Genomic DNA, 23,649 nt, shown 5'->3' on the forward strand with positions numbered 1-23,649 from the left:
CCCTTCTCTTGGTCTGCCCTACAGGTCCAAACAGGATTCTTTTTCACTGACAATTTACTTAAATCTTGGCAACCAGATGGCCCCTTCGGATGAGAAGAGTTTACGATTGGCGTGACTGGCCAGTGCTGCATTCTTTACAAATGGACAACTCCCTCCAACTCCGAATTTGGCCAACTGATGTTACCAAATCACCTGGGTTCATGGCATGGACCAGGACTACAATAGAAATGGGAGGACCAGCTCTAGTCCCTCTTGAAAGGGGACCCTGCACCAACCAGAAGGGTGACACTGTTACTCGAGAGGTCAGATGAGACTAGGGACCAATAATCGAGAAGGGTTTCAGTGATTTTGGATGCATTCTGACGCAGGACCACATCCAAAACCTCAAAACCTGAAGGCTCCTGAGGCAAGTCCAAAGTTAACTGCCAATTTTATTTATTTATTGGGCATTTGTATGACGCCTATACACAAGTGTTTCCAGGTGCCACAAAACAAAATAGTGGGTCAGGGGGGGGGGGGGGGGACACATAGGAAAAAGAAACAACAATGACTGTTATATTGGCCTTGTGCCAATCCTACCGTGCAAGTGCAAAGACAAAGGTAATAAGTGCAGGGGAGAGATGAGTAGGGAGCAGGAGGGCAGGGGGTGAAGTAGTAGTGGGGGGCCTAAAGTGGGGTGAGCAAGTACTGAGGGTGGCAGCGAGGGAAAGTGCCAGGGGATGGTGCGATTTACAAGGTGGACCAGATTTGGGAAGGGTGCCCGAGGGCAAGTGCTGGTATGGGACGCTGGGGGAGGCTGGTCAGGGGAGGTCTGGCCCCTCTATGACTCAGAAGGGACCAGGCACTAGTCGTAGTGGCAGAGGGGCATTTTAGCACAGGAGGGGGGAGAGGGAAGGACGAGGAGAAAAGGAAAGTCTTGAGAAGTTTCCAGAATTTAAGAAGCTCCGGCTCAAGTCTGAGGGGGGCAGGGAGGCTGTTCCAGAGCGAGGAAGGGAGCTACCTCCCTCTCTGCTTGGAGAAATGTCTTGACCTGCAGAGAGTCGGAGCTAGAGGACCAAAGAACTCCAGCAGGGAGATATTTAGGGAGAGAAAGCTGAATGTAGAGATGTCCCAGCCCCCAGACAGCCTTGTGGATGATGCAGAGGGTCTTGAATTTGATCCTTGCGGTCAGCAGGAGCCAGCAGAGATTTTAGGGCTGGAGAGAGGTGGGGCCTGAGGCCAATGATAAGTCTCACAGCCCTATTCTAGATTAGTTGAAGGGGGCGAAGGGAGAAAAGAGGCAGATTGAGGAAGAGACTGTTGCAGTAGTCCAGCCTCTGGAGATGTTGAGATTCTGGGGGAAGTGAGGAAAGGGATACCAAGGCAAACCATTTCACTTTATTTGGTCTAGTAACAACCTACTTGCCAGAGCAGTGTCGAAACCAATACCTAGGAAACCAGAAGTATTTCCGGACTTTGACCAGGGCTTCCAAAATTCCTCAAGTTTCCTGGGGGCCCCTTCAATGCTCAAGATAGAGCAGCGAATTAAGCAATCATTCAGATAGGAGCAATCTTTATAGCACAAAGGAGACCCTTTAAAGGATGCCATAAGCTAACCTGTGGGTAGACACTGGTCACCTATTTTAAGCAGAAAGGCAGGCCTCTTAAATTAAACAGATTTGCATGCATGGGAAGGCACCAGCTCAAGACCGTGATTTGTAATTGCGTCATATGAATGAGAAGAATTCTGATTTAGCAAAGGGAACAACATCCCAAAGGACTAATGGAAGAGAGATCTTTAATTGAATAGATCTCATAGGAAGGTTTACTCTTTCCCTAATAGAGTGAATTGTCCAAATGTTTCTGTGGCAAGGGGAAATAAGAAAATAAACATGTCCTCGCCTAATTTTTCCTTGGAAAAATAAATTGCATTCAGTAATTGATGAATCCCAAGGGACTGCCTTTGATCTTGATTGGATTCATTTTTATGAAAAATACCCAACAGCATCTTAGAACCAATGATGAATTAGGATCCAGATATTCAGGAAAGGACAGTTTACTGTATCCTAACCCAACACCAAGGTTTTTAAATGTTTTGTAAAGCTCGAAAGACTATATTTCCCTCAAGGTTAAAGGCAATATGTTCTAAAGGCGAGGAACTGACGGTGAGCATGCCGTCAATTATTTCCAACAAAAGGTGGGAGTATGCAGCAAAAAAAATGAGCACAATTTTCCAGCTTTTCTTGCATAAATATGGCACTCTTCCCAGAGAACACTATACATAATACATACAACCTTAACGAGGTTCATTAAGTAGAAGCCATTTCAACCAACAACCAATACAGGTGAATTGATGCCTGTAACCTCTCCCAAAGTACCCTTGATTGATTTTGTACGATCTGGAGCCACTTAATATATGCAGAAAGTCTCACGTAGAGAAACTTATAGTCCAATATGGAGGATAGCCCAGTAGACACCACGGCTGTCAGGCCAGCTGCAGGATAAAAAGGGAGGATTTCCCGCACCGTAGGAGCGAAGAAACGGCTAATACGATGTATAGGATGTGCAATGGGCAAACAACTGCAAGTAGAACTCTAGAAATTTCACAACAGTTGAAAGTGGGGGGGATACCCACATGCAGGCATGCAGGATGCTGGATTGCAAACTCTCACCATCAACAATTTGTCATTCATTGCTCTACCACGAAAATACATTTTCCAACGCACAGGGTAATTGTTGCTAATCTCCTCCCAGCAGTAACAGTCAGCATGTCATCCGCATAAGAGGAACCTATAAACCCATGCTGTGTGCAAGAAACAGACAAACATTAAAAAGGTGAAGATTAAAACCATGTGGTACTCCACAAGAACTATAGCACTGATCAGACAACGGCCCATGGCAATGCTCAGATCGGTGGGTAATAATGGGTGGCAACCAACTAAAGACCCAGTCTTCAATGGCAGCTTAGTTCGGCCAGGAGGATGTTATGAGCTACAGTATTGAATGCAGTTAATCCTAGTGCTGCAACTTTGCCCGCATTGACCACTATCACAATAATCCAATACTGAAAAGAAAAAGTTGTGCAATTTGAGCAGGTTGGAAACGAGTGCTGATCACTCAGTAGATTCAATGAACATCACATTCCATAGAGAAATCTGTCTAACAATGTCCGCTATACAAGCACATGAAAGAACCCCACTTCCCTGGGGCAAAGGAGTGGATTTTGCTACCCATCAGAGAACTTGTGTTATCCAGGACATAAGTGTGCAATCAGGACTGCTGCTGGGGAGAGCAGAGTGGCTCCTGGTATGCTTAGAGTATCAGATACCAGGATATGTGAGAGAAGGAGCTCGGTGCATGGGTAGAATACTCAGTGACCTAGACCAAGACTGAGAACTCTTGTAAGGTTGCACAGTCACCAAGCTTGGAATACTCAGCCGCTTTACAAGTTCCCGCACGTCCCCCAGCAATACCCAAGACATGTGTTCTGTAAGACTTCAAAGATTTCCAGTACACGAGCCATTAACGTCTCCTGGTAGCCAGTGTTAACCATAGCAGTACCTGGGACATAAGATATCAGATGCAGTTTTTCACAGGATGATGCATTCAGGGCCCTAATCTAGTGCTACCATTGGGCCCATGACTGCCTAATGGCTACCTCAGCATGCAGAACAAACGATTTGGCAGAAGGATCCTTTTTTTTTAGGGAAGTTTCACCGTGTATAATGATCGAAGGAACAACGCTTCAGAGGACACAGCTAGGTGAGGGCAGTGAAACTGAGGAAGCCACCAACAGCAGTAGGAATTAATCCTAAAAATCTATGGCCGGATATTTACAGAATAGAACGAAAAAAGGTTCCTTCAAAAGGCAGCTTTGAATATTTTATTAGAGTGGAAGATCGGCTACAGGGCAAGGCAGCCATCTGCTCTAGGTGCAGGTTTGGCCATAACCATCAGGATGGCAAAACTGCAGAATTGCTTACCTACTGATTTGGTGTTAATACTCCTTTCCATTCCATCTAGCCGAACAACTTCTACGGTATGGATTTAGAACTTCACACACCCCGCCACCTTCAAATCTGGTCTGTTCTTCCCATAGTACACTGGCAAGACATTTTCTTGATACTGAAATGAAACCTGAACTCTTAAGCCTATATATTTAAAATGGCAGCGACCATTTCTTCAGAATAAAACAATGGACTGGTCTACAAGTCTTACTTTCTGCAACTAAAAACAAACCGTGTTTTTTTGTAATTCATGGGAGATAAAATCTACAAGCAACCCGTTAATATGCGTATAGTACATTGTATAACTCTTTGCAATACATACATGAGTTCCTTAAAGCTTTAGGTCCATGTCGAACTGCCTCCTCCAGAGCTGCACCAAATCCTTTATTTTTAGATATAGGTTCCGACACTGAATCAGCTACCTGTGAAAAGAAATAGGCAAGCAACTTTATAGTTCAGCGACGAACACAGCATTGCGTAGAAATCTAACAGAATGAGCGGGACTAGTGAATGATCAAAATGGGCCACTTGATAGGGTGTGGCTACTGTTCCCATAGCAGAGCTCTCAATATTTCCATGTTCATGCGTGAAAAGGCTATCCATCCTGGGCTTTACCCCCTTTCGATTTTGGAACTTTATTTCCCCATTTAAATTTAGGAAACCCTAGAAGTCTCAGAATTAGAAGCAAAAACAGGACTGGATTGCATTCTCACTCATGGGTAAGGGGAAACTGGTAGCCCCGATAGTTAAGTAAATTAAGTTCTTCTTAGACACGTGCAAGCCTGCAGTTATAGGTTAAAACCCTGTAAGGGCATGGCAGTGTTCTTTAATCTTCTGAGGTTGCAAAAATAATCACTGTTATATTAGTTACCAAAATAGGATATCTTGCAGGGGCAGCCAGTAAATCATTCAGACCCTCCTCTTCGCCACGCAAACCAAGCTGTTCACACCACAATCAAAGGCATATGGCATCACGGGAAGGCACAGGTAAACGCAACTATGTTGGGACACAGCCCTGGCCATATCAGCAACAATCCAGTAATAGTGGCACGGCCACACAGATTACTTCACAAGCAACACTACATGACCTCTGAAAATAGACAGCTTTGCAGGGGATCCTGTGTAAATCTTGCATGGTTGACATTTCAAGAATCCAAATCAGTATCTAGAGCTTCAGTAGGTGGTCCCCTACTTCATCTGCTCCAAGACTCAAGGGAAAACAAAATATCCTAATCGATAAACACAGGTTGCAGGAAACTCCATTGGGTGCGTTAGCACAAGGAGTCTATACTTCATGTGGAAGAAGAGCAGCTCTTATTTGTATCAGGTATTTAGACTAACTGGTTTTATTTTCTCCCATAAACATGCGTTAAGTGGAGGCAATATTATGCCCGTCCACAAACTAAACTTTGCACGAACATAGACCAACACTGACCTGCAAGCGATTCCTTCTCCTTTCCCCACAGAAAGTCAGAAAATTGAGCAGACTGCTCCCCCCCCCAAATACATTGCGCCCACTGTGCTGAAGACTCCGCCCACGGAACACTCACAATATTTCCCTTTCAAATGTAAGGCCAAATCTTTCTACTTGGGGCATCCGCCAAACTTTGGGCAGTGTCTCGTATTTTACCATTACCCCAAACCTGAACACTCACGCCTCCTGACTGGGTTTTTGTCTGCTTCCCCCTAGGGTCTGGTTCTTATTGCCCTGAATAATTCTATACTACCTGCCAAGCAGTTGGCACGATGCCAAAACATGTACAAGTGCCCTACGAATATGTAGGGGCACCTCAGTGGAGTCATGGTGTACATACACGTAGGCCGACCTACACATGGATATCTACTTACCATGTTACTGTTTAGAGGCACTTCAAATAGTTAAAAGCATTAATGACTTAAATTGGGATTTGTTTACTTCCTATTTCGATCCGTTTCCCGTCTTCCCCTCTTCCACCAACTATACCTTTTTCAAATGATTTAGGTTTTGTCTTATTAAATCATCATCATTTTACGCCTTTAACACTTTCACTATTAGTGTTTTTTTCAAACAATTTAAGAAAAACGATCTGAATTGGCGTGACTGTATTCAGGGGATACCACAATGTGATATCATGATGGATTCACGTATCTGATGTAAATAACCATTAACTTAATGAGGAATCACTCTAGTTGCAGCATATAACCACTTTTGAATTACTCTCCACCTAAACATTAAACTGTATACAGATGTGGGAATGGATGCTACTGGGTTCCATTGGGCACATTACCCTGCTTTAAGCCTTTAAAGGACCTGGTCCCATTGTGTACTGCCACCTTTCCTGGAATCTAGTAAACTTCCTGCAAGCTCTGAAATAGTCGCTCAAACCCCTAGCACCTGCTGATATTCTTATATGTACAGATGCTAGTTATCTAAACCGATAACACTACAGCTAGAGCTATAGTATGGACTGTAACGTAAAGTCAAACCTAAAAGGGTGAATACTCTAAATTGAGGAAACAAAATACACAAAGGATTCCTCAACTATTATTTTGGGGTTACAGCCCATCTCAAACATTCCCATTAAAATTCCCAACCCATACAATGGCCATCGTTAAAGGCTTCAAGAGCCTCTTAAGAGCCATGCATCGAGGAGTGGGACTTTTCCCCTCCATTGTTCAGTAGGATCAAACACTACTCTCTAAAGAACCTGCCCACAGGAGATGCAAGAGCTAGAGGTTTCTGCCTTTCTGGGGTCGATGCATGCTGTATACTACAGAGATGTGGCCATTAGGTGGACTAGCTTGTTTTAATTTCAGACTCCATGCGTAAAAAGGGCATTTTTGAAAATGGACCCATCACAGAACCTACTACATAGTCCGTCATGGTGACCACATTTATTCAGTGCAGAGATGTAGTCTTCTGCTTAATTTCGTCAACTCTGCAATCCTTCAGTTGGAGGTGCATGGGCGGTGCCACACAAAGAAAGACGATGCACTTGGTTCAGCACAGACTAATACAATGTGGGAATGACATGCCTAACCCCAACATGAGAAGTTTGACTGATCTTGTGAAGATGCAATCACCCAAATGTATAGCCTGACTCAGACATCATTGTTATACAGCTGATTTCTCAAAGGTCTTTACGGAGCAGTCAGGATTTGATAATTAAACTAGTGGAGCACAAAGAGGTAATGGATGACTGTAGAGGCCAATACGCTGCCAATGATTCCACAGGAACTGTAGGCACATGGGTCGGAGGGAGTGCCAAGGGTGACCAGTAATCAGCAGAACTCTGGCAAGCTCAGCTAGCTCCCTACCAAGCTTGCCAGGACCAGACACTAGTTCTGCAAATTAATAGCATGACCCAGGTCTAATTTTCTGGTGCACATACATGCTGCTGTAGCACAATAGGTGTTACTACCTCCAAAGTATAGATCTTGACGTTCATCACCCCGAGAATGGAAATGCTAAGCATGCAATATGAAGGCAGATTTCTGTAATACGTGCTTGACATACCCATCTACCTCCAAAACCATCTGCATCCATTCCAAATTTGACCCGATCAAAGATTTCCCAAAGATAGATTAAACAGCGAAATACGTTGTACTATGGTGAACACAACTGTATCTACTAAATTATGCAGCATGCATTAGAGTATTAACTGCCCTTACCTACCTCTGTGGCCTCTGATGCAGTGTTTCAATGGGAACTATATGTAGTAGGTCTTCCCTAAAAATCTACCCTTTGTTCTACATGCTGAATAGCTACTATGCAGGTGTGGACCTAATGATAACTTTTCAACACTGCTTATGACTGACATTTTCCTACCTCCACTATGATCTGGGGGACCTCAGGGTAGAGGCACAATACACCAAATTGCAGACCGGCCTCTGCAACTCAATCTGCTTGAACTACAATGTTATGTTGGCACTATACCAAATGAGCACCATAGGGGTTTCAATACACTATGGTCCAGGGCTACACTCCAGTGGCAGACATTTCTAGGTCTAGATCTCAAAATGACTGAAGATAACACTTTGCAGTGTTTCCAGGTCTCTCCTCACTCAACGCACATACATTGATCCTTCCATACTTAACCAAGAATTTAAATATAACAGGCAATATATTTACCATTAAATCCACATGTGCAGATTTTAGCCGAATGCCTTTTCTGATTTCATCTAGTAAGCTCGGCTGCTCCATAAATGCTATTCGCTTTCCATTGCCCATTTCGCTCGAACTATCCAGGTTTCCAACCTGTTGATGCTTAGTGAGTCTTTCTTGTTTGGGTGGGTGTAATGGTCCAGGTGGCACTTTGGAGTCATGCGCAAGGACATTGCCAGTAGGTAGTGGGGATGAAATAAGTGGAACAGGACTTTTAGTTGGCAGTGGGGATTGTAAGGTGTTAAAATTGGATGGAGGATGCAGTTGAACAGTCTGAAAACTGGAATTGGAAGGTGGGACTGCACAAGGATCAATTTGTACAACACTCTGGACCTGAGAAGCTTGTAGAGGAACAGATGCAACTGCCATATGGCTATTAAAAGGCAGGAGTAGTGGGGAGGGCAGTATAGATACAGCATCCATTCCAAAACAATTAGGAGGTTGTTCTGGTACAGGGACGGAAATAATTGATTTTTTAAGGAATGGCGGCAACGGTGGTGGAGGTGGACTAATGACAGAATCAACAGACATACAATTACTCAAAGGAGGTGGCATGCATGTTTGAGCAGAAAGACCTGAAGTCTGAATTCTTGAAAACTGCACTCTTGGTGGCGGACGGGGGAGATGATCAGTAGAATCATACGCACTGTATTTCAGATGAGATGGCAATGGTACAGGGGCAGCAACAACTGATGTGTGTAGAAAAGCAGGAAGTGGAGGGGGAGGAGGAATATGGAGTGAATCGACTAAAGTGCAATGAATCAAAGGAGGTGGGAGACCTTTAGTAGTATTTCGTGAAAATGGCCGCAGTCGCCTTTGAGGCCGAATAGGACCAAAACCAGCTTCAGCAAAATTACCAGGAGGCGGCAGTGATGGGAGCACAGTGTCATTGGAAGTGCCTTTATTTGAAATCAGGGTGGATACCGATGTTTCCATGGGTTGCTCTGAAATTTCAGCAGACAGTTTTTGTAGAGCAGAACAAATTGAACTTGATTCAGCGGGTACATCTGTGAAAAAAGGTGACAAAAAGTATTGAACATTTGGATTAACATAAGCCACTCAAATCTAGTATTTACTGTAAGCCTTTAGAAGATCAAGGTGTACTGGGTCAAAAAGGACAACCACTCACTCCTGAGCTGCTAAATAAACTCATGCTGCAGAAGAACAAGTTACTTACCCTGTAACGTTCTTTCGACTGGATGTTCCTCCAACGTATTCCTCATCTTTGACTTGTAGTGTCCACAGCTCGGCTGATTCAAAACATTTTCGGCAGAGGGCGCTCTGCGTCGATGGCGTCTGGTTAATGTCCCGCGGAGGCCTCCGTCTAGGGTGACGTCATCGGATGTTATAAGTAGCACGCACGGCACCCGTAGCCCCAGTTCTTGTTTTTTCCCCCTCTCCTCGTGTAACAGCAGTGTCCACAAATCGGGCCTGACCGTACTCTGCCTTGTTGGAAAAAAAACTAATAGCATGGAAAATTCTACAGAGGGTTAGGATGGGAGGGCGATGAGGACTACGTTGGAGGAACATCCAGCCGAAAGAACGTTACCAGGGACAAGTAACTTGTTCTTTGAATGGATTGTGTCCTTGAACGTTTTCATCTTTGACGGACTCCCAAAGCAGCATCTGTTATTGGAGGAGGGTGAATAATTTAGCAAGATTGGAAATTAAAGGGCAGAATAAAGGATTGACCTACCAAACGACACATCCTGAGCATGGGAAGTATCCAGGAAATAATGCCTGGTAAACATGTGTATGGAAAACCACGTTGCAGCATAACAAATTTTGCAGGGCTGTTGACGTAGCCACGCCTCTGGTGGAATTAGCACGCAAGTACTGAGGAGGGACCTTGCCCGCCAAAGTACAGCATTCAGAAATAGCAAGGATGCTACACCTAGACAAGGTCTGTTTGGACACAGCCTGGCCTAGTTTGTGCCCGGAATACCCTACAAAGAGCTGGTCATCCACTCTCACCTTGGTCATTCTGGAAATATAAAAGCTCAAAGCTCTCCTAGGGTCCACCTATGAAGCCCTTCCTCTTCCTTACTAGGATGCGGAGGAGGATAGAAGGCAGGTAGTACAATTTTCTGACTCAAATGAAAGTCCGAAACTACCTTAGGCAGAAAGGAGGGTCTGACTCAAACCACCCAGTCCATATCAAATACAGTAAAGGGTGGCTTGGAAGAAAGTGCCTGCAACTCACTCACTCTGCGGGCAGACTTAAGAGCAACCAACAGAACAGTCTTAAAGGTTGTTAACCCCAACGGGCATGAGTGCAATGGTTCAAATCGAGCACCCATCAGAAATATTTTGACCAAGTTAAGGTCCCAAGCCGGAACCTGAAACAGTGACAGCAGGAACACATTTGTGAGCCCTTTCAGAAATGAGTAACCAAAGGATTCTTAAAATAAGAGCATTCCTTGGACGGGCGCTTAAAGATAGAGAGCGCTGCTAGATAACCTTTAATGGTCCCCACCTGAAGCCTCTTATGAGCTAAAGAAAGCAAAAAAAAAAGGCTAGAACATTTGGGGTTGAACACTCAACAGGATCAACATTTTTCCCCGCAGCAGTCGCAGAGCTTATTCCAACGACAGACTTAGTTGCCTGCCACCTGGCTGAAAGAAAGCCATCCATTACGTCATCCGGAAGGTCCCAATCCTTGTATCTCAACCTTTCAGAAACCAAGTGTGAAGGTTGAGACACTCAACCTCTGGATAGTGAACCCGACCTTCCTCTTGCGAGAGAAGATCCTCTCTTTGGGGAAGACGCATCGGCGAACAGATGGACATTTCCAGAAGATCCGGGTACCACGTTCTCCTGGCCCAATCCGGGGCAACTATGATTGTGCAGGACCCGAATCGTCTTAACCTCCTGAGAACTGAGGAATGACAGGGACTGAATGAAGCATGTACAGTAGCAGGAATTCCCAACCCACCACGAACATGTCTCCTATAGCTCCTCAGGAAATTCCCTTGAGCAGTACTGCTCACACTTCAGGTTGGTCCCGGTCACAAACAAATCCACCTGATGGGTTTCCCAAGGGCAAAGATCTCTTTAAGGACTTCCTGAGACATTTCCCACTCGACAGACTGCCCTCTTCCTGCTCAGAGCATCCGCCACCGTGTTCTACTCTCCGGCCAGATGAACTGCCGCTAGGGAGATTCCCTCTTGAATTGCCCAGAACCAGAGCTGCATTGCCTCTCTGCACAGAGACTGTGACCCTGTGCCTACTCTCGTGTGGAGGTAATGCATGGCCAGTGCGTTGTCCATCATTATCGGGACATTCTTCCCTCAAACAGGCAGCAGGCAAGACTTCAGTGCTGGCCTGATTGCTCTCGGCTCCAAAAGATTGATGTGCAGTTTGGACTCGGATTGAGAACCAACGACTGCTGATGGTCAGATCATTGGCATGAGATCCCCACCCTGTGAGGGAAGCGTCCGTCACTACAGTGACCTCCGGCAATGCCTGCCAAAAAGGTTCTCCGTTCGTGAAGTTTTCCTCGCAGGCCCACCACAGAAGATCATACGAGACCCTGACCGGAACCTGAAGGCGATCCGACATCCTGCCTGAGAATTGAGACCATTGAGAATGAGGTCCCTTCAATAGGCGCTCAGGACTCAGACAGGCCTCTGGCACCAGAAAAATGCTGTATGCCATGAGGCCGAGCAACCTTAAGAAGTCAAGGGCCAGAAGACACTAGGCATTCCAACATTTTTTACCATATGGAGAATGTTCTGAGTCCTCACCTTGGACGGATTCACACATTGCTTCCTTGCAGTCCTTAATAGCTAGGAATCCCTCCCCTTCATCCCCTTTGGGAATATGCTCAGCTGCCATGGAGATGCAATCCCACAGAGTATGCAAAAATCTTGCCAAGGCACAAGAGGAGTTGGCCGCCTTCAGTGTCATAAACCCAGGCAAAAATACCTTGCGTGCCCATCCTTCCACGTGCTTATCATCCCTATACTAAGGGAAGGTAGGGTACACTACCTGCTTCACGGTAGCCATGGCTGCCTGGACCAACAGAATCTCTGGAGTGGGGTGAGAGGACAGATGCCGGGGGCACTACTGGAGGGGTGGTATTTTTGTGTCAAAGAGTTCACCACAGGATTAGTCTTCGGGGTTCCCCAATTCTTAGACACCCGGATCTGCAGAGCCACATTAAATGGCAATATGGGATCTGTATGAGGACCCTGATCCAAAATGTCCATAAGATCATCCTGATCATAGTGGGTAGTAGGCCTGGCCCAGCCCATACTCCACCACTCTAGACATAAGGTGTCGGTAAGAGGAGTTGGCATGCTCACCAGGGTCAGGCCTGCTGAACTCCAGCTCAGGAGAAGTGTCAATACCACTAGCATGATGCAAGGTATCACAAAGATCCTGCATACGACTCTCCTCCTCCGAGGAGGAGGCATTCTGACACATTAGCGGTCCCAAATGGGGACCAAAAGGAGCCTTCCCCTCATCAGATTGTTCCTCCTCCTCAAAAATGGAGGTGAGTGACTTAGTCTTTCTTCGGCAGTGGGATACACCTCTTCTCGGCAACCACAGCCAGAGGCTTTAGAGTCGACTTGGCCTTAACCAGCGCATTAGGGGGTTCCACCAGTGCCAGGGGCTGAACTGGTAACGTTGGCAACGGCTCCGAAGGCATCGAGGGCCTGATCGGGGTGGAGGACCCCGACAGGCAGTATAGGCTGCTGTGGCGCCAAAGCCATTGACAGCTTTGAAGGAATTGATTTTGACGGTTTCGATGGCGACAAAGACTGACCTTGTATCACGTCTTGAGTGATCCTTATGCACCTTAAGGCTTTGAAGGCTCCCGATGAGGATCGTGCCGTTTACCCGGGCTCGAGGGCGAGTGAGTATCTGGCCGAGAATGTTCACTGCAGGCTTCACCAAAAGGCCCAGACGGGGTTTTGCCCAGTTTGTCAAAAATGTTAGTATTTTCACCCGGAAAGGTTCCCACTCTGAGGGCGTTGAATGTTTGGACAGGTAACTCACCCTCTCGGGGTGCCACCCGAAGAGGACGAGGACGACAACTGGCTGGGCCTTCTCCTAGAGCACTTCGATGTGGAAGACTAGTGGCGGGAACCACTCCTGGACCTTGGCCTCTCGACTCATCGGTCGAAGGCCCAGCAGGTCAGGACTTATGGTGCTTGGACACCTAGCATTTCCCCTTTCGTTCTCACAAGGCCTTTCCAGACACGATGCAGATCTGTGATGGACATCTTGTACCAGAAGTCCTGGCATTTCTTGAACTCGGACCGAGGTGTCATCGGAGTTGAAGACATAGAAGAAAGTTTTCATAGCAACAGAAGTACGAGGCGCTCCAAGTTTCACAAAGCAAACAAGTTTGTGGAAAAAACAGAACTGAGGCTACGAGTGCCTTGCGTGCTACTTATAACATCTGATGACAGGGGCCTCCGAGGGACATTGACCTGACACCATTGACGCAAGGTGCCCTCTGATAAATTTCCGAAGCAGCGGAGCTTTGGACACTAAATATCACAGATGAGGAATACGTTGGAGGACAATCCATTAGAAACAAAATTTTATAGATCCCCTTTGCACACATTTATGGATAATTTATAACCACCCTGCCCCCTCCAAAAGCACCTGCCAGAGATGTCGCACTGAAATTCTTATTCTATGAACAGGTGCACCAGACAGTAGTGCAATAAAAAGGTTACCGCCATGACCCACATTTATTCAGTCATATTTAGAAGGCATTAAGCATGCTGAATTCCTTGAATATTTGTCTTCATTTTGTGCGTTTTATTAACATATAACCCTTTCACAATACTTAAAATTGCATCGACAATGCATCGGAGCAAGTTGTGAGGTGAAATTTGTAATCCATGCAACACTAGACCAAAATTCCTTATTAGGAAAAAATAATTCTATACAAACTTGAGAGTAGAAAATACTCCTCCATTGAGTTCTCGTAAATGCTTTTATTTCATTCTGGGCTGAATCATAAATGGAATTCAGGATGTTGCATTTATTCAAAAAACGAATATAAAAAGTCCGTCTTCAAGCACATTTTTATTAAGATGCCACTCCAGATACTTTGTGAATAGTTTTTCCTGGTCACTACATCTGTGCACAACATCCCCATTTGGGTTTGCAACTACACATGTGCTAATGTAGTTCATATCTAAAGATTGCCATGCACATTTACAGCCATTTAGTACCAATCCCTGAAGAGATCAGGAATAGAGAAGACATCAGGAATCGAATCCCAAAATGTGTGATGCAGATTAGTTCAGTATGGCACTCAAAAAGGTTGCATACTTCAGATGTACTTCACCTAATTTGTTTTGTGCTTTTGCATTTTACGAGGTAAAACCAATGTTATCGGTTGCAAACTTTACATGTTCCATGTGCCAGATTCTGCTATTTTCCAACCAATATTACATTGGTTAAGTCAATACTTGATGTCAGCTCATTCTACTAATCTGTCCCTTGCACATATTAACACGGTTTGAATTTGGTTATTTATTTATAGACCACTTAAGCCTGGGCAAACTATGTAGTCAAAGAAACTCTTCTGGAGCATGTTTGTACACCCAAAGGTGGAACCTAGCTTTCCTACCACCAACTCTGGGGAGACGCGACAATTACTTAAAGTGAAATTGTTAGAGCGATTTGCCACTCCGAAAAACTAAGGGACTCGAGTCGCCAGCAGTAGACCGGTCTAAGGGAAAGCAATCTAATGTTTTCCTTATGTAGTCAAAGAAACACACATTTGTTGATGAGATTCAGATCAACAGTGGTGCAGGAAAATGGGAGGTTTGCAAACAAAGTATTTTATGAAAAGACACGCATGACTTAATTTGGGTCAGTATTGTTAAGCAAAAGCAGGTTTTTGCTGGTGCAGTTTAGGAATAGGCTTTAGTAATGAGGTGAAAAATTGATATAGTCTAGGCATTTGTACTATTTTTACTACATCTTAGTAACCACCTTGCATGGCTAACGCACAGGACATTAGTCAATGACACCACCACCACTGTGGTTGTTGGAACCAGGAGATTTAAATAGCAGTAAATCTATCAGTGCCCAGCCAATAGACGTGCAACAAGCGGGGAATGAAATCTCCAAACTTGTGGCATTGGAGAAGCGCATTTTGAGTGGCAAGTGGTCTATAGTACCTAAGTGCTTTGAGGCGTACATGTACAGAAGTATGAGCCCACGGTCTGTCACTTTTGCAGGAGGGGCAGGAGGAGTTAGATGCCATCTCCAGATGCACTTGAACTGCCACCAGATGTGGGATGTGCCAGATCTCCCATCACCCACGACCCTTACTTTGAGTCAGCGAATGATTATGCCAAAAGTAAAAGGTGATGAACCCAAAAGAGTGAATGCCCCCGCATGGGAAAAATGGGAAACCTGTGAAAGGATGACACAGTTAGAGCTAGGAGGGAAATAAAGCGGCACTTCCACCTTTGTACAGTGTCTTTCAAAAACAGCCCGTCCGATCAAAAAAGGGCACAATATCAGCATGTGGCAGCCACATTGCCATATTCATCCCAACCTCTGTGGCAGAATTTATGACACGTCCTCTTGCCCCAACAAGAAAGTCCAAATGTGTGGCTGGTGATACTAAACAAGTGGAAGCATCTTTTCACCTGCGGACAGTTCAATGAAGCGGTGGAGGAACAGTAGATCCAGTTGGAGGGGTCCTGTAGTGACCGAGCCCCAAGGGGACCCTCGCGTATGGAAACAAGGCACAATCACCACACACAAACTGATACGCCAGACACGAGGTTCAATTCCCAAAATCTAGGGTTCATTGCAAAGCAAATAGTCTCAGTCAGCCGACTGGGTCTCACGTTCCGCAACGTGTGTCACACAGACCTCGTGGGATGCAAGAGAGCGAGCATTCTACATCAGTTAAGAATATACAAAATGATCATCTTATTATCAGTAGTGACACATTCAAAACCGCCCATAAGGTAACTTTCTTTGCAATGGTTTCGATGATTGACAATTATGATGAATATGACACCCTTCAGACATTTATTCAGCAACAATTTGCGAAGTCGCAGACACCATTCTTTGTTTTAGGGAACATATGCTCTTGTTCTTACAAGCAAGCTGCGTGCAGGGGAGAGACACATTCCAGGCCTCACTATCTTCTAGTTTCTATTTGTGTGCTAGAGGCCAGCTCCATCTAAAGGGACTCAGTCAAGGGGGGCCGTAAAAGAGCATAATTCAAGCCATTAATTGTTCATTTCTACCATTTCTGCTGCACCAGCGAGACTAGCTGGCACCTGCGCAGTGATTAAATGCCTTGTTGCTTACTTCCAAGGACTTGTGAGGGAGGACACTGGGGCATTGCCGTCTGGGTTGCCTGGGCTGCGTTTCAACATGTACTTTGTGGCCTTGCTCTATGCATGAGCAACAGCAAAGCAGTTTGAACAGAAAGCAAAAAGTGAAAATTAGTCAAAATGGCAAATTCTATTCCTACAAAATGGACGCTCTCTGGTTATGCTCATAAGTCTGTACTAATAATGCTGAACATATGATGCAGTTGGTTTTCGGCCAACAAAATATATCGCCTATGCTATGGGAAGGTAATTGCTAGACTCATAGTAGTGATAGATTAGGAGACCACCCTTAACATGGGGACTCCCTCCCCCCCCCCCCAATTAAGGTGACGCACAACACATCTTTCTTATTAATACATTTGTCAAACAAATCTATTTTGATTTTGTTCAAGCCAGCCCTGTCTAACTCAGAGCCATGTAGATCCCTTCTCCTGTGCCACCAATGAACCAAGAACCGGGGTACAGAAAGAATATATATTAAATAGGTTCCTTAAGTATTTGCACAAAAGAGGATTACACACCCCCTTCTCTGTGGCACTAAACAAAACTTCAATACAAAACTCAATGTTTCCTTTGAATTTTACTGCGGTCTCAGAAACACTGAACACAAGCCAAATAAACAGTTCAAACCTCAACTTTATTTCCATTCAGCACCCTCCTGCTTAAAGGCTAGGTCTCATGAATAGTGACAATTAGGAATTTCGTTTTTGGACAAAGACACCCCTTTCCTTTAGGGAAGTTTGGTTTGACAAGAAAAATAGGTGTACACAATTACTTTAAAGAACTATAACTTGAATTAGTGCAAGGAAAAAGGGCAGAGGTTTTAAGCTCCCCTTTGTCAATCTATACGAGAGTTAATTCAATTATTATTCAGTAATATATGCCAAGGGTCTACTCAGTTTGCCCATCTCCACTATTAAGGGGAAGATATTAGGTCAAGCAGATACCCCACATGGTGGGCTCTATTGGACAAGATAGTTGGATTGGAAATCTGTTTTTGGTGACCAGGGACAGGACAGGGACTTCAGAATCCACCATCACTCTGGGATATTCTCCAGTCTCAATCACTCTATTCAGCCTCTGTCCCCCCCCTCTCCTGGTGTGGGTCCTTCAGTATTTCCCAATTGTTGTCTTCCCAGCAAAGTTAATCCAGCAATTTGTAGCCCTTCCACCCGGATAGTATTTAGGCAGTTCTCAGGATGGACCCAGATGTTTTTTTTACGCAAGTCTTCTTGAAGATATTTAGGCAGCTCACCCTGTTCCATGTGTGGCCTTTTTAAGCCACACCTCCAAAATATTAAGAAATTCAAGGTGCCAGTCTATTGGTTCTGAATTTTCCTTGGAGATTTATCTTCCTTCTCCCCCTCTCAACTTTGTAAAACGCATATCTTATGTAGGACTTTTTCAGTGTAAAACAAATCGACATACCAGGTTTGTGTGTTATGCCGGTCTTAAGATGACTGGTCTTGGAAGGATGTTGCACGTGCATCTATCATTTTTTCACACTTTACTCAAATGATAAAAGTTAGCATCACCAGATTTTACAGTTAAACGATTCCCTAAATGAGCACCTCCCTAAATTTCAGTCTTAGGACATTCTGAGATGCTACCATCACACATTTGATTGTAACAAGTTACGAAATTCTGATTTTGATGAAATATGTGGCAATAGAACCCGCTTGGAATTAGCTTTAGAATGAACCCCGAATGGCCTCTGTGTGATTTATTGTTGCTGAGAAAAGTCCCTAAAGTATGATTCAGCATACACTCATATTGGCCTCAATTATATGCATATTTTTCCAGTTCCTTTGTCCTCTAGGTTTAATTTCTCTTGAAACATGTGTCCCAGGCGCCTCTGCTCTCTGCTCATTTTATACCAGTGTAATGTCAACAATCATTCTTGTGAAGTCAAAAGCCGTGCTAATGAACACTGAAGACATTTTATCAAATCCCTCTGCATCAAGCATAAGGCTGTCTGGGGAGAGGGCGCTAGAGAGCCGTCCACGATAGCGGCCTCCCTGTGAGCTCGGTGAAGCTCCCACGAAAGACTCGCTGTGGCGTGTGAATCACTTGCTGATGCCTCTCAATCGTAGCTCAGGCGATTCCACGCAGAACGCCGTACTTCATACATCTGTACCGAGACAACTTGTCGCGGTTTCCCTGCGGCACGGTGCCGCCCTCCCTCCCCCTGCTGAAGCGAGGTGCGGCCTCCGGGAGAAGCGTGGAAGATCCCGTTCGGGAGGAGTGGCCGGCGAAGAGGTAGGACAGTGCCTGCAGAGATCGCCCAGGGAGTGCCAGCTACATCGCGCCAGAGCCCAGAACCGCAGAGAGACCAGCTGCCGCGAGGCTGTGACGATGGCGTGGGAAATGCAGAGCCTCGGCGAACCAGCGCAGGAGGGCGAGACAGCACCAGACGCCTTAGCCGGGGGCTCTGGCTAGACAGGTACGAGCACCCTGCGCACCCCCTCAAATCCTGCAGACACCGCGGGTCCCGCCCGAGTCCCCGGTGCTCCCGAGTGACATTAAATTAATCAGTGGCCGCCAGAGCTCTGGGTGATCCCATGCTCGAGGCTGCTCACGCGGTGGGGGCAGAGACGGACCCGCATTGCTCAAAGAGCACCCCCGAGGAATTGCAAACAGCGAGGCTGGGGGCCGAAAAGAGCAGGGCTCACCTACAGTTAACCAGGGTCGGCACATACAGCAACAGAGTGATCTGATGCCCACCTCATCACGCCAGGCAGGGTGCCCGCGAGGTAGCCGGGGAAAAGAAGCAGTGTAACACCAGGCCGGCGCAGAAATAAAAAAAAAAAATGGCAGTCAGACCAGACGACCTCGGGGCATCGGATTGAAGCAGAGCCACACCACTTCACTAAATCCAAAGGAAGCATTCCGAACCTCCTCACAAGGCCCAGTAACTGACGCATAACCTGGGAGGGATCGTGCCACCATTCTACCCGGGAAGCAAGCAGCAGATGCACACCTCCTGAGAATCACTCCACCAGCAGCCGATCAATCAGCCCCCCACGCTGCAAAGACACCCAAGCAAAATGCCGGCACCTTCAACAGTGCTCCCGCTCTCACCTAACGCAAAGCAGTGTTTGGACCAAGACTTTCCCGATCATCCAGTCGAGGGTCCCTGACCTGCCCCACGTAACCTCTCTGGTGCATCAGCGTCTATATCTGCGTCAATCATGGGGAAAACTGACAGGTTGCAACAAAAGCTTAACTTTGAAAGCAGCTCCTCGGCAAAATCGCCCGCCACTAACAGCAGATCTCAGTCCCCCAATCAAGGAGTAAACCAAGATGAGGATGAGGTACAAGACTTTGACAGAGAAATTCTGCTCGACCTGAAAGCTGGTATAGGCAGCCTTGGGAGTAAACTCTACACCCTCTCCTCCAAAGTTGACCAGCTCCAACACAGGCTGGACAAACACGCAGACAGGCTGGACACGGTTGAACAAAGGGTATCTGACCTCGACGACAGTGCAGCAACCCTAACTTCCAAAGTATCCTCACTGGAAGCACAAATGAAAGCAGTGTGCACCAAGAACGAGGACTTGGCCGGTCGCTCTCGGTGAAACAATATCAGGATAGTCGGCGTCAGAGAGCATCAACTTGCCACCAAAATGGAAGAGCACTTAGAAAAGATATGCTTAGACCTATTCGGAACTGAGATCCTCTCCAAGCTGTTTGTCGTCGAGAGAGCCCACAGAGTTCCCAACACGAGACCAATTCCAGGGGCGAACCCTTGCCAATCATAGCAAAATTGCTGAACTACAAGGATCGGGATGCAATTCTAAGAGTCGCCAGGGAAAAAGGAGATATCCAGTATGAAGGGGACAAGATCCAATTCTTCCCAGACTTCTCCCAAGCAGTTCAAGCTGTTAAGTGACTTCAATTCAGTACTCCAACTAAGTCAGTGCCTAGTCTGGGATGCCCAAGGGAAGCCCTTATTTATATATTTCTATGACAAGTTCATAGATCTGGATGATAAACCCTTATACAACGCCCCTCTTTGAATCCCCCTGACCTCACTGAGCCAAGAAGTAGGTTTGTTTTGCAAATTAAAATATTTATTGAAAAATTAAACAAGATATATATCACTTTTATAAATTAATATTTGATAGCACACTTATGAACATGACAGTGATCAACAATGGATAATATTACACTAGCACACTTTTTAAAAATTACTTAGGAGTTGGTATAGAGAGGATAAAGTAGCTGAGAATGCTTTTATGGGTTCAAGGAAATGCAATGATGGAAAAGAATGCAGCACAGAAATAACTGAGATGGTCTCCACAAGAGATATGATCACTTTTTCTTTTGACAATTCACCCCCCCCCCCTATGCAATATAAGGAGATGGAAGGAGCGCATACAATTTTCAGGAATACAATCAAATGCAATACCAATTCAGTTCCCCCATATCAAGCTTAGAGCAACAGGGATGATTTTAAAACACAGGCAAAAATACTTTAAATCTGATTTGCAAAGAAGTGAAAATATGCTAAAAATGATTTGAATTCCCTATAGGAGATTCAGGTTAGATGACAGCTACTTTGAATTAGTTCAGGTCAACACTAGAAATGATTCATGAGGGATCAGGTTGAACAAGAATTTCAGCAATGGAAGCAAAACACAGCTATTTGACAGGTGGAAGAGAGTCAAATTGCAATTCGCGGCACTTTTTCTGAGTGCGTAAAGCACGATTACAGAAAAACTATAAGGAGTAGTCGGTTTTAGGCTTATTGGAAAGCTGAGGATTTTAGCTTTAAAATGAAAGTTAAATCTCTTTCCTAGCACACGCGGTTCAAAAGATACGGACGATTTTGTGGAGGTAGATTTTCAGAAATAAAGTAAGATTCAAATGGCAAATGACACTTTCCCAGGTTTGAAATCATAGAATGGACACAATTTCCATGCAGTTCTAAATAGGCTGAAATGGTTTGAATTAGATTTTAAACTAAGAGATTGGTTTGCACATCTCTGGCTGGATACACACTCCTAATTTTGGAAGGAATGGGCCTCGCCACAGATCTGGTCAACAGGTTTAGCTGCGGTTCTCTCTGCTCTGCTGGTCTAGATCTGTTTCTGGCAAAAGTTCTTGCACTGCACAGCGGTCTGGTCTGGGTCTGGTCTTCTATCGGCACTGCCCGGCGGTCTGGATACAGCTCTGCTTTCTGGGTGCTGGCACAGGGTTCTAGCCAAAATCAAACAGCTCGCCCGCTTGTTGAATAGTTTGGTTAGGTGTCTGGATTCTGAGGCCTGCTGAGAAGGATTCAGCTTTTGGTTCAGGCGCCTCTGCTTCATGTTCTGGAGTCTATGGTTCTTCCGGATATTGTCTGGTCCGGCAAAATGCTTCGCAAGAAAGTGGAAAGAGCAGTCCCTACCAGGGTTTCAGTGGGTCTTATGTCTTTTGAAAGTGGGTGGGAAGGCTGACTTTCTATGCCCAACCCTCTGAGGATCCTGATAGGCTATAGGATTCTCTGTCGCCTGACTGGGGAACTGAATTGTGAGTCATCTAGCATCCTTTTTATGGCATACAGAAAGAACACTCCCCTTGTCACTTTGCACACAAATCTAAGTGTGATCCAAATGCATATTTATCTATGTACAATATTTCTAATATTATATGTCCAGTTAACATTTTTTCTGTAGCGCCAAACCATCCGATCCCAGTCTTTGTAAGATGTCGTGTCCACTTCTGACAGAATCCTGCCCTTTTCATCCAGAACACAACCTCTAAACTTTAGAATTTACACAAATGTGCGCAAAAATATGGGCATCAGATGATGAAGTTTCAGATTTTTAACATGCATACATTTGGAGTAATACCCTATTTTCTGCTACTACCCACCAGAACATACCATAGAGTCCTAACACCTCTTAAAATGTGCACAGAAAAATCACCGGAATCATATTGATATATTGACAATTATGTACTATGAATTAACCATCTTTTTTAAAATTATGCTCTGGCCCAGATGGGTGCACTTTAGGTCCCAAAGCACATGGGGAATTCCTTGTTTGTCCCCGCCTCCAAGCTCAGCTGGCTCACAGAGGCAGTGCCCCTCCCATTTCCTTCCAAGAGGAAGCCATTTACGACCCCCTGATTTAACATTCACCTGAGCCAAGGAAAGTTCATTGTTCTGTTTCCTGCAGTCCCAGGCACCCCTCCCCTGATTCAGAGAGGTGTGATCTCCTTTTGGTGGGGCAGCAGAAGGGAGGCAAGGCCTGTGAATACAGTTGCTGGGCAAGTTTCAACTCCTGTCGGGGGTAGTTGCCGGGCAGACTTCAGTCCCTTTAAGCCAGGCTTCATCCAAATGTCACTTTTGTTCCCATTTTTCTTCATTCAAATCAAACTTACCATTTTGACAATGCAGCTAGAACGCTTATTCTAAGTTCAAAACTATGACATTTAAACAGTTGCAACCTATGTGACACTCCAAAGTAAATCACTCATTTTAAACATTTCAATTTTAGTGGCTTTAAATCCAATTTCACTTAAATTGCTGACATCCACAGCTCAGCCAGTTTTGTTATGAACATTATTTTAGGCTCTTAATCTTTCCAGATTTGGTATGCGCACAAGACTTCATTCTAACAGACGTCTGCTGGTGTACAATAAGATTTTTGAATATCTTGCAATGTTTGAAATAGGCATTTTGAGCTTGCATTCCGAGAAACAAAGGTGATTTTTAAAGCGCTTTTTGAGCTAACAGGCACTGCTGTTTTTCCTTTGGCACCACATTTCACTCATGGTGCTTCTGGCCCATCATGCTCGCACTGGTGGGTGGCAGGTCAGGCGACCATTTTGGTGTGCGCAAAACTGTGCGGTTTTCCTGGATTCTGGCGCAAATATGGGCTTTTCAGCCATCTTGGATTTTCTAAGCCCACAGCACCAAATGTTGTAGCATAATTCAAATGTGGGTCAAGACACCTAACAAAGCGCAAAGATCGTTCACAACAGTGAAACGCAGACTACAAGAAAACCAAATCCAATACTCAATGCTCTTCCCGGCCAAGCTGCGCATCCAACACAATGGCAGGACCCAATTCTTTAACACACCAGAACAAACAAGCGACTACCTGGATCGCTCTGGATGCAGACCCACCGCAAACAACGGCAGGCCACAGAGGGGCGACAGACCAAGGAGAGATCCGCCGTAAAACTCACCCGACA

At 45.3% G+C, this 23,649-nt stretch overlaps 1 protein-coding gene across 2 annotated transcripts in view; it reads right to left on the bottom strand.

Annotated features, from left to right (window-relative positions):
- The window catches only part of LOC138565871 (uncharacterized), a 308,555-nt gene that overhangs the window by 90,890 nt on the left and 194,016 nt on the right, over nucleotides 1-23,649 (bottom strand). For both annotated transcript variants that reach the window (XM_069643024.1, XM_069643025.1), the window contains exons 5-6: nucleotides 8,098-9,137; nucleotides 4,309-4,408 (exon numbers count right to left, since the gene is read on the bottom strand). In XM_069643024.1, coding sequence (XP_069499125.1) covers nucleotides 4,309-4,408; nucleotides 8,098-9,137 — 1,140 coding nt within the window. The remainder of the gene's footprint in view (nucleotides 1-4,308; nucleotides 4,409-8,097; nucleotides 9,138-23,649) is intronic.

The sequence above is a fragment of the Ambystoma mexicanum genome, chromosome 2p (assembly GCF_040938575.1).
Source record: "Ambystoma mexicanum isolate Mex_15411 chromosome 2p, UKY_AmexF1_1, whole genome shotgun sequence".
NCBI lineage: Eukaryota > Metazoa > Chordata > Amphibia > Caudata > Ambystomatidae > Ambystoma > Ambystoma mexicanum.